This window comes from Palaemon carinicauda, chromosome 24 (genome assembly GCF_036898095.1).
Source record: "Palaemon carinicauda isolate YSFRI2023 chromosome 24, ASM3689809v2, whole genome shotgun sequence".
NCBI classification, from domain to species: Eukaryota; Metazoa; Arthropoda; class Malacostraca; order Decapoda; family Palaemonidae; genus Palaemon; species Palaemon carinicauda.
Genome location: NC_090748.1, coordinates 80,895,888 through 80,908,293, shown reverse-complemented (window position 1 = coordinate 80,908,293; position 12,406 = coordinate 80,895,888). Strand labels below are relative to the sequence as shown.

The 12,406-nt window shown below is 41.7% G+C and overlaps 1 protein-coding gene across 1 annotated transcript in view; it reads left to right on the top strand.

Annotated features, from left to right (window-relative positions):
• The window catches only part of Cpsf100 (cleavage and polyadenylation specificity factor subunit 2), a 200,073-nt gene that overhangs the window by 84,658 nt on the left and 103,009 nt on the right, over nucleotides 1–12,406 (top strand). Inside the window, exon 7 of the mRNA XM_068348239.1 lies at nucleotides 11,657–11,844. Within this exon, the coding sequence (XP_068204340.1) occupies nucleotides 11,657–11,844 (188 nt within the window). The remainder of the gene's footprint in view (nucleotides 1–11,656; nucleotides 11,845–12,406) is intronic.

Genomic DNA, 12,406 nt, shown 5'->3' with positions numbered 1-12,406 from the left:
CCTATACATTCTTAAGGGAAGCATCGAGCACATGATATATGTGGGCTTGCAGCAACCTTAGCGTTCTGCAAAAACCACTTTGTAGTACAAGTCCACAAAGTTGGTGTATGGAAGAGACAAACCATCTTTACGGGTCATTATCTAAAATAGGGCACTTGCAGATCTTTAGACACCCTATCTGTAGGCATTACGGTTGTAGCGCAACAAATAATCTAACTATCAGCTCTCACAGGACATGTAACTGTTCTTATCTCAGGCATCATTTATTCTCTGCATTATACTGGTATATTAGATACTAAGGCAGATGGTGATCTTCATTTGACTTGAAGCCATCCATTGGTTTTGACCCTAATGCAAGTAAGAATGTCTTGAATGCGATGATATATTGAAATTTTATTTTTGTTATGTAACATTTGATGGTCATATTTCTTCACCCGTGGCAAAATATTTTATTTTTAGAATCAAACATAAGGCCTTTCCTCTTCATGAGCCAGCTACACTCTTTAGTGGTTCACTTTGATCTCTTGCTATTACTTATAGTAATTGTATCTATCAGAGAGGAAAGGTGTACCTCTTAACTCCACGGAGACTTCACCCCTAGTAAAGAATTTTATTCTTAGAATCAACGTATAGCCTTACCTCTTAATGAGCTGTCTACACTGTTCACTAATGATTCACTTTGATCTCTTGCTATAACTTATAGTAATTGTATCTATTAGAGAGGATAGGTATACCTCTCAACTTCATGGAGACTTTCTCCCTCCTAAGGATGACTCCCGTATAAATGACTCAGAAGTTTGAATCAGCATAGGAATAAACTACAAATTTAATGCAATTTGTATTTTATCCTAGCTATACAAACAGAGGCATCACACTAGCGTCGGTTGTCATGAAAGTGTATAGTATGCTTATTCTAAAGAGACTAGAGAGAAAAATTGATGAAAAGCTGAGAGAGAACAAGCAGGATTTCAAAAGGTTGAAGTTGTACTGACCAAATTTTCATTTGAAGACGTGTTAAAGCAATGTGTAGAATGTAGAATTCCACTTTTGATGGCATTTGTGGACTATGAAAAAGCATTTGATAGTGTGCACCGGCAAATTTTATGGAGAGTTCTGTGTTATTATGGATTTCCTCTTAAATATGTGAATTTGATTAAGTCTGTTCATAGGCATAGCAAGTACAAAGTTAATGTTAGTGGAATCCTATCAAATGAATTTCCAGTGAACAGTGGAGTACTCCAAGGGAATGTATTGTCACCTATGTTGTTTATCCTCTTCATGGATTTTGTGATGCGTAGAACAGTTGGGGTTGGTGAAGAAGGATTGGACTTGATTGATTATTATTATTATTATTATTATTATTATTATTATTATTATTATTATTATTTTTGGGCTCAGCCATGTCGTCTTGATGGAAGGTTCCTTTAGGCAGCTTTCTAAGGGATATTTGGCTACAGTGATACTCCCAGAGAATTGACCACAGGTCTCTAGAATTCTAACTCCTGGCGCGAGTATCCTTAATATAACTCTTAAGGATATCGCATAAAATCAGGGGACATATTTCTTGATACGACACATAGCAATCTTCACCCTTAATAGAGTTTTCGCTTTGAGGGGGAAGAGTGGCGAAATTGAAGGGGAGCCGTTATCAAGGTTACCCGGTGGATCCCCTCCCGGTACCACTACAGCAAACCATTCCTTTTGAAGTAGCGAATTAAGCACAGTGTTTCTCCCACTCGCTCTCGGTGTTGTTACTTTTCATAATACAATGCAATTTCCAGCATCTTCATCCTCTGGAAAGTTGAGTATTTAATCTTTTCTGTGTATAATTTTTGGCTCCCTTCTCACAGTTAAATTAGCATAATTTAGATGTGTATAGTGGAGCAGAGCCAGCACCGGAGGCGGCCATTTTGGACCCCTGTCGTAGGCCATAAATGCTTTATTTAGTTAGTAGTACGACGTTCCCGGTATTTAGCTATAATGAAATTCTAGCTATTTAGGCAAATTATACTAGTGAAGATAAGATTTACACATGTAATATTTCCTCTGCTGATAAAACGTTTCGATCGTATACGTTAGGGCCTCGGTGGTATTAGCGTGGCCGAGATCCCGACTCTAGTTAGGTTAGCCTAACGCGTTTTAGTATACTTTAGTAACGTTATCCCCATTTATCCTCTCGTATCGTTTTATTAATTCAATCGGAGATATAAAGATCTCCTAGAATTACTATCATAATTCGATACTCTTCTCTTTTAGAAAAATGAGGATAAACCCTTCCTTCCCCCTGAGTGCCGCCAGCCCAGGCGGCAACCCTATCTTCGTCTTGCCATAGAGCAGTGTGCTCCGGCTTGACTGAGATAGTGTTTCTGTCCATCCTCTTTGCCGGTGAGTATCCCGGCTTTAAAATACGACAGTAACTCAGGGTATTCAGTCTTGTTGCCGGCAACGTTACCGATAGGGGATTAGTCATTCCCCTGCTGGTTACACCGTTGCCGGCATAGGAAGCCCGACTTCCCTAGTCCACAACCGAAAGTGGTAGTACAATTGCTGCCACCTTTCTCCCTTGTGGACTAGAAGAAATGTCTTATATCCGGCAATGTCTCAGGCTAAGGAATCGTTATTCCTCTGGCACCGGCAAAGGAAACTACATTTCCTTGATTTACAGCCAAAAGCAGGAGGCATACCTGCTGCCTTCTTTCTATGCAAAATATAAGACCCTTTCCCTTCCCCCTTCTGTCCTTTAGTCTCACGATCCCTGTGGCCAGTATTCTACAATCACCCCGATTGCCGGGCTGATTAAGATGCCGGCCGGGCTCCTACAAAGGCGGTTAGGTTGTCGCTTCGACCTTCTCCCTAACGGAAGCAATGCTCCGGGAAAGGTTGAGCCGGCTCTGACCACTGCTGGTGGGAGACCGACTACAACTTTGAGTATTCTTCAGTCCTCCCTTGGACTGTCATCCACAAATCCTGTAACCGGTAGTGCAGCTGGCAACAGATATTGTGGCTGGATGGAAGCTAGAATTAATACATTCTCTCCCCTTCCATTTGAATCCTCATTCTGGAAAGAAGGCAGTAGAGACAGTAGTCCCTACAACCCTAATTATTGTATTAAACTATGATAATACGGTAGTCCTCTCCATTCTTTTTCTCTCTGTCGGCTAGTGCTGCCAGATTCTAGCTTAGCCTGGTAGTATAACGGAAGAACTACAGTATAAGATTATACAGTAGCTAGTATTCTGCAGTATAGCAAATACAGCAGTTAGAAAACTACAGTATATAACATACAGTAATATGATTTTCCAACATACTCTGTGTATCCTTTCACAGTCCATTGTTGAGGCCGCTAAGCAAATGTTGAGGTGAAGCATTCCTTCGACATTCTGAAGTATCCTAGATCATTGGAACACAAATTTTTACCCTACAGTATTAATATTTCACTTGTGCGGGAGTTACTGTTAGTATACACTGACTTCAGCTCTAAGTACTAGAGCTATTCCACCCTATATTTCACTAATAAGGAAATTTAAAATATTAATATTGAGGGAGGTCACAGCAATTGCCTGGACAGGAAACACAGATATGCGTCTTTCCTATTTCCTTTCTAGCTTACTATCCTAAGCTATAATTATGATAGTGATGATTACTATTTAGTGCATGTGAATGTATTTATTAGTATGATAAATTACCCCATACTCATTTCATTCTTTCTTTCCTTACAGGAGGAGGCTAAGGTGAAGTATGCGGTTATGTACTGCAACCACAAAAGCAGGAACTTTTGTGGCCACAAGATGTGCAGGTCTCATGCCCCCTGCTCCATCGCAACTGAAACCCTGAGATATTGGGTTGCATCGTCTGGTCGGCCTTGATGTCCGAGGGTTTCGGTGATCCCAAGACGACGGAGTCGAGGGATACTGCAAGGGAAACGCTTTGAAGGTGGGTAAGAGGGTTCCAGAAGAACTCTCCAGGACCTTACCTGCCAAACGAAGCAATGAGAAGCCTTCTGTTCCCTAAGGCCACATCCGACGTGGTTGTGCCTCAGGCACAGGTCAAGCCTCCCTTCATACAACTGACGATAGAGGCTGACATTAACAAGGCTTTAGAAGGCATGGACATCCATCAGGAAAGGATATCAGAGGTGTCCTCAGACACCGAAAAGGATCTTTTTCAAGAAGATCCTGAAAAAGAGGTGGCTCAGCCACTCGAGGAGGAAGAAGGATCTGTATCGACAGTGACGGAATACCCACTACTGTCTGTGACGGCATATCAACCTGTGCTGTCAACTTCTTCGGCCCCAACCCCTCAACCGGACCCGCTGTTATCCAAGGGTGAAGCGCTCATGGCGCAGATCCAATTGATGATGGAAATGATGCGCAAGGAACAGCAAGAGATGAGGAGGGAAGCCAGGGAAGCACGCCGCTCGGCCGCTTTCAGCGGCTCCCACAAGTGTGTCAAAGTCTCTGACTTACCCTAATGCTCCGAAACCAACACCTGGAGGTATGCAGGGTTCATGCCCATGATGAATTGGAAACTCTACATTTCTGAGAAGATGGGGGCCATACCCCTCGACGATCTCCAATTCTGGCCAAACACTTCGGCTTACCCGGAATGCTTCGTGGGATCGAAGAATGAACCTGCATCTAAAGAAGAGACGGAACCTAAGGAGGTCATGGTCTTTGATCATGACAAGGCGCAGGCTCTCTTGACGAGTAGCCTGAAGAAAGCCGGTTATACAAATTTGAACGTTTCTGCTTTGAGCAAGAGGCACCTTACCTTCCTTGCTCCTTCCTCCAGAGCTTTTCCCTTTTCGGTTAAAGCTCTCCACTGCGTGCTAAAAGCAGTTGATGAGGGCAAACCATGCCCTACGCTAGAGGAATGTAAACCATTGTCTCTACCTCTGCCTACCGGCGAGAAGGATTGGAACGAGGTCCATCTACCTCAATCTCGAAACTGGATCCAGATATAGCAGGACAGCAGTTCAACAAGAACCTTCCGAAGTTGTCAGATTTTCTTCTGCGAAGGGAACAGGAGACAAATGGGAGTCTAGCCGCCTCTCTATCTCTCCAGAACTGCATGGAGATGTGCGCAGGCATCTTGAGTACCCCAGAAATGTAGATGGTCCTAGCCAAGATGCACATGGCTACCCTAGTAAAGGACACATATGCTTTCGTGAAGGCCAGGAGGGCCTGTAGAGAGCACGTGTTTGCCAATGCAACGGTCAAGCACGAGCCCAGGAAGTTGATTACTTCATGTATCTGGGGCAAGGACCTCTTCCCAAAGGAAGCAGTCCAAGAGGTAGTTTCTAAAGCCGCCACGGAGAATAGGAACCTTCTCCAAAAGTGGGACATGTCTTCCAAGAGGAAATCATCCTCTTGACGCTGGTCCCCAACCCAAGAACAGGAAGACAAAGAAGCCACGAGTGCCTCATAGATCTGCTTAGCATCCCACGGTTACCATGACCACAGTGCCCCAAATGGTTACCCAGCCACAAACCACATTCCAAATGGTGCCTCAGCAGTTAGTAGCTCAGTCACCAGCCTTTAACCCAGGCTTTGAGAGGCACACCTCTACCATTCGCCTTAAAGGTAGAGGATCTAGAAGAGGCTCCTCAAGAAACCCCTCAAGGGGTAGAGGAGGACGTGGTCAGGGTAACAAACCCTCCGGATCATCTAAACAATGAGATGCTCCAGGTAGGAGGAAGACACTTCCACTTTCGGGATTGATGGACCTTCGATCCCTGGGCCCACAGCCTAATCAAGAATGGTCTAGGGTGGAAATGGAACAAAACTCCACCTTCCTTTCCTCAATTCTTCTAACACTCCACCCCCTTATTGGAAGAATATACCTTAGAACTCTTGAACAAATAGGTTATAAGGAAAGCAAAGTCCATCAAATTCCAGGGAAGGCTGTTTTGTGTTCCCAAGAAAAACTCAGACAAACTCAGAGTTATTCTAGACTTGTCTCCACTCAACAAGTTCATCGAGAACAACAAGTTCTGGATGTTAACCTTACAACACATAAGGACCCTGTTACCGAAAGGGGCGTACAGGGTCTCAATAGACCTGGCAGATGCTTACTGGCACCTACCAGTCAGCCGCCCCCTCTCCTCCTACCTACGATTCAAGCTACAGAAGACAAAGTATATCTTCACAGCCATGCCCTTTGGACTAAACATAGCCCCAAGGATATTAACAAAACTCGCATACACAGTCGTACAACAGCTACGCTTAGAAGGCATTCAGGTAGCAGCATACCTGGACGACTGGCTGGTGTGGGCAGCATCCAAGACTGCTTGTCTGCAGGCAGCCATGAAGGTGATCCAGTTCCTGGACCATCTGGGCTTCAAGATTAACTACAAGAAGTCTCGCCTCTCTCCAGCTCAAGAGTTTCAATGGTTATGAATCCATTGGAACTTACAGTCACACCGCCTCTCCATTCCACCAAAAAAGAGGAGAGAGATTGCAGGTTCTGTCAAGAGACTACTGAAATCCAACAAGATTTCAAGACGCCAACAGGAAAGAGTACTGGGCTCCCTCCAGTTCGCAGCAGTAACAGACCCAGTGCTGAAAGCACAACTGAAGGATGCATCAGGAGTCTGGAGAAGATACGCATCAAACGCTCGAAGAGATCAACAGAGATTGGCACCGCCCTTACTGCGATCGCTTCTGAGACCGTGGTCAAAGGTCAAGAGCCTAGTAAGGACAATTCCCTTACAACCACCTCAACCGTCAGATGCCTCACCGGAAAGATGGGGAGGTCATTCCCATTAAAGGAAAGTACAAGGGAACTGGTCTCACCAGTTCAAGACCTTTCACATCAACATTCTGGAAGCCATGGCAGTCTTCCTAACGTTGAAGAAACTATCCCCTCATAGATCAGCCCACATCAAGTTGGTCTTGGACAGCGAGGTGATAGTGAAATGTCTGAACCGACAAGGCTCGAGATCGCCCTACATCAATCACAGGATGTTGGCCATCTTTCGCTTGGCAAGAAAGAAAAGATGGCACTTATCAGCAGTTCACCTACAAGGGTTCCGCAATGTGACGGCGGATGCTCTATCCAGGCGAAGACCAATAGAGTCAGAATGGTCCGTAGACGCAGACTCATTCTCCTTCATCTTGGAAAAAGTCCCAGAACTGCAGATAGACCTCTTCGCAACGAGCGACAACAAGAAACTACCTCGATATGTGGCCCCATATGAGGACCCTCGGGCAGAAGCAACGGACGCTATGTCACTCGATTGGAACAGATGGAATCATATCTATCTGTTCCCACCAACAAATCTCCTGCTGAAGGTCCTCAACAAGCTGAGATCCTTCAAGGGGACAGCAACAGTAGTGGCCCCCAAATGGCTCAAGAGCAATTGGTTCCCTCTAGTGATAGAACTGAAGCTGAGGCTGTTTCCTCTACGAAATCCAGTTCTATCCCAACCGGTTCAGAAGTCGACTGTCTATGCTTCATCATTGAGAACCCAAAACCTACATCTCATGATTTTCTTGTCTTAGCAGCCAAGAAAAGGTTTGGGATCTCAAAAGACAACATCAACTTTATAGAAGATTACAAGTCAAAGTCAACTAGAAGACAATATGAATCGTCTTGGAAGTAGTGGGTCTCCTTTGTCAAAGCAAACAGACCGGCAGAAATCTCGATAGACTTCTGCCTTTCCTTCTTCATCCACCTTCATGAGCAAGGCTTGGCTTCCACCAAGATAACTACGTGTAAGTCAGCTTTGACTAGACATCTTCTCTACGCCTTCCAGGTAGACCTGTCGAACGAAATCTTCAATAGATTCTGAAAGCATGCGCTAGACTTAAACCAGCAACCCCTCCAAAGCCCATATCATGGTCCTTGGACAAAGTCTTGCACTACGCTTTGAACTTGAACAACGAAGATTGTACCCTAAAGGATCTAACACAGAAAGTGATATTCTTATTCGCTATAGCCTCAGGGGCTAGAGTTAGTGAAATAGTGGCCCTATCTAGAAACGAGGGCCATATTCAGTTCACAGAAGAGGGAGAACTGAATCTCTTTCCCGATCCTACCTTTCTCGCCAAAAACGAGCTGCCCACCAAAAGATGGGCTCCTTGGAGAATCTGCCCTCTGAAGGAAGATGTCTCTCTATGTCCAGTAGAGTGTCTTAAGGTCTATCTTTGAAGAACTTCAGACTTCAAGGAAGGACATTTCTTCCTAGGCGAAACCTCAGGATCAAACTTATCCCTAAAACAACTGAGGGCAAAACTCACCTCCTTCATTCGCAGAGCGGATCCTGACATAACACCCGCAGGTCACGATCCTAGAAAAATTGCTTCCTCGCTGAACTTCTTTCAGCATATGGACTTTGATAGACTACGCTCATATACTGGGTTGAAATCTTCTAGAGTCTTCTATAAACATTATGCGAAGCAAGTGCATGAAATAAAACACTTTGTGGTGGTGGCAGGTAGTGTTATAAAACCTGTCGTCTAGTGCTGCGATGAACAGTGAACTGTTTGGGACTTAACATTACATGGGATGAACAGGTATTAGCATTTTTATTTTTAGTGTAATACCCAATACCCGTTAGTTGAGATCACTCTAGTGAATCTCGGACTGATCTATATAGGTGTAGAATCTAACCAATAACACCAGTGCCGTTGAACATTCGTACACAGTGTTAAAACATATTCAACATCTAAGTGAAATCAATCCAATAATTTCACAATACTGAGTGGCACCTGTGACTAACCCATATATGTATTTCTTCCCTTACAGGTTACAAATATATATATATACCTTGAAGATGTTGAATTGTTAAAAGATTCTATTTATGATACATTCGTTGTTGTATTCACATTTGTCTATACAAATAAATATATAAAATGTATCTGTGTCTTATTCGCCCTGCATGAAATTGAATAAATATTCCTGAGCCTTTTATTTTCCTAAAAATTAATTTACTTGTCAGTATACCTCTGTAAGAACAACCTGGTAATTGCTAAAAAGTTCCACCTGTTCCTACGAAATATAACTTTGACGCCTTATTGTCGGTATCGACAATTTCCCTGCAGGGGGCAGGAAGCCCTAAGTTAGTTCCAAGCTTAGTGGATATGACAAATAACGGTAATGTCATATATGTATTAGGTCTGCGATAGCATATAAGGAACTGAGTCAAAGTAAAGGCACTTATACAATCCCACTGATATAGTACTTTCTAGTAATTCTCTGGTAAACTTCCATCAGGACAACATGGCTGAGCCCAAAAATGGATTTTGAGCAAAGCGAAAATTCTATTTTTGGGTGATATGGCCATGTCGTCCTGATGGACCCTCCCTTCTTATTAAAAGGAGTATACAACTATGTAACAAGTCCCCATCCGAAACTACTCTATCTGCAGCTATCCATGCTTAATTGCAACAAGGAATAGTTCGCCGTGGTGGTACCGGGAGGGGATCCACCGGGTAACCTTGATAACGGCTCCCCTTCAATTTCGCCACTCTTCCCCCTCAAAGCGAAAACTATTAAGGGTGAAGATTGCTATGTTTCGTATCAAGAAATACGTCCCCTGATTTTATGCGATATCCTTAAGAGTTATATTAAGGATACTCGCGCCAGGAGTTAGAATTCTAGAGACCTGTGGTCAATTCTCTGGGAGTATCACTGTAGCCAAATATCCCTAGAAAGCTGCCTGAAGGACCTTTCATCAAGACGACATGGCCATATCACCGAAAAATAGATTTTTCGCATTGCTCAAAATCCGTTTATTATTATTATTACTATTATTATTATTATTATTATTATTATTATTATTATTATTATTAATATTATTATTATTACTAGCCATGCTACAAGCCTAGTTGGAAATGCAAGATGCTATTAGCAGATATAGAGTATGCTGATGACACTTCTTATTAGCAGAACACCACAGGACTTACAAAGCTTGCTTACTAGAATGCATGAAGTATCACATGAGGTTGGGCTTAAGGTAAATAGAAGATAGAGAGAGATGATGAGAATGGAATATGCGATTGAAGATGAAATATCATTGGACGGAGAAAGGATTAATGTGGTGATCATTTAAATATTTAGGAACCAGAATCTCCAATACAGGATCTTCAGAATTTGAGTTTAATGAAAGATTGAATAAAGCAAACTAGACTATGGCTAGGTTAAGTAACATTAGGAAATCAAATCTCCTGAAATTACGTATAAAAATCAGGCTATATATCAGTTTAGTGAGATCGGTGTTACTGTACGGACATGAGTCATGGTATGACAATGAAACAATATCCAACAGATTTTATAGATTTGAGAATAAAGCTCTCAGAAGAATATTGGGTGTTAAATGGCAAGACTTGATTAGAAATGGAACTAAGAGAGAGATTACTTGAGTGCCTGATTTGGGCATGCTCCAGAAGGCATTAGAAGAGTTGGAAGACCCAGACCTACATGGCTGACGACTATGAAGCGTCAAGTAGATGATGAATGTAGAAGTTTTGAATTAAAAGTCCAAGATAGAGATGACTGGAGAAATCTAACCGAAGCCCTTAGTGTCAATAGGTGTAGGAAGAGATGATGATACAAACTTGAGTCATTTATCAAAAATCCCATCTCAACCGCCCCGCAAGTCTTTGACCAGTTGAGTGTTGTGAGGAGGCGATGTGGGCAACGAAGCATGGTGCAATAAAAAAATTTTTCTTTGGTTATAGAAAACAGGACTAGCAGTAACCCATATCAATGGCTCGGTTTTGTATAGCTAGAAAAATAGTAATTGGATTAAATTTGTAGTTTGTTGTACAGATTGGTTAATCATATCATCATCTTAGAATAGCTTTTAAAGAATGTCAATTGTTAGATTTCTTTAAATAGATTAGATAATCTTATCATCATCGTGAAATAGATTTTAAAGAAGTCTGTATTTTTTATAGCATTAATCTTTGGTCTTCTCTTTCTGGTGAAAAATAAGTCCCTTTGTTGACAGAACCATCTCTATATTACAGTTTTACAGCTTCTTTATCATAATCTCTATCTGGAATCCATCTTTCAAACCTACTTGTTGAGATCTACGTCATGTGAAAGTTGTCGGTTTCAGAACACACAGACCAATGAGCCATTTTTATAAGACCTATCCATAATCTTTTGACATTCCATATTAAGAAGGCCAATCCTCCCTGCATCCCAAAGGCATATTATGTCAGAAAAATCCACTTTGGGAGATTCCTTGTGGTCCCTAAGGCCCTCCCACCTCCTTAGATTTGTTAAGGGAGGTTGGAGTGTAACTAGTGCTTACTCATTTCTCAGGAAAAACTGAGAGAAAATGTTCAGATGGTACTGCTATATTCCCCTTGAAGAGGAATGTTTCTTTGTAGGTGATGTGTCATCTGCTAACTGATGAATACAGCATTAAAGATGCTGTGAAAAAACCTATGCTTTGTTAGTATACCCTGTTGTGTTGGATCTCTTATCTACCCTAACAGGAAAGTCTTAGAGGATCATACAGTACCTCTATTCAATCTACTTGATATAAATGGTCTCTTGCAAGAGTACTAGTATTTTAAGTTAAGTTTAAAACAACAATCTAATTAATTTTAGCAGCAGGTAGCAATACAAAAACCTGATTACAACATTTAACTGGAAAGTTTTATATATGTAAAAAAGAATAAGAAATTTCTTTTCATTTTAGCTCAACTTCAGGAAACTTGTCGTAATGGGGGAAACGTTTTGGTTGCAACTGACACAGGAGGCAGAGTTCTAGAAATGACCCACATGTTAGAACAGATGTGGAGCACCCGTGAAAGTGGTTTGTCTGCATACTCCTTAGCCATTTTGTCAAACACAGGCTACCATGTTATACATTTTGCAAAGCAAATGGTAAGTTACTCTTTAGATATTGTTTTATATTTAATTATTTCAGTAAGTTCTACCCAACATTCATTGTGCTATAAGCTTTGAAAGTTTAGCTTTGGTTAACTGACTTAAAAATTATAATATTAGTAGTGGATATTTATGACTAGCCCTCCCATATCTCAGTATCTACTACTACTATGCGGGGCCTTTGGTGGACACCATATAGGTAAACGTTCTCTTTTTGTCAAGGCCATATATTCGTATAAACATTCTTTTAGCAAAGTTGTGAATGAACTCAAAAGAAGTTCATTTATTTAGTTGCTCTTTATTTGTAATTGATGAATAATATTGTATGGTTGGTGGGGAGACTTGGGTAATCTTTTGGTTAATTCAAGGGAAATGAAGCAGTAGCCAAATGCATCTGTAATATCTAAATCTAGTAGGTGGTGAACCTGTAATAGCTAGAGATATGTTGAGGCTATTCATACAAATCCACTTTTATTCTTCTTAATGTTTTAATATGTCTACAAAAGTTGTACTTTCAAAGCATATAGCACCATGAATACTGTGTTGCAAAAATAGTACA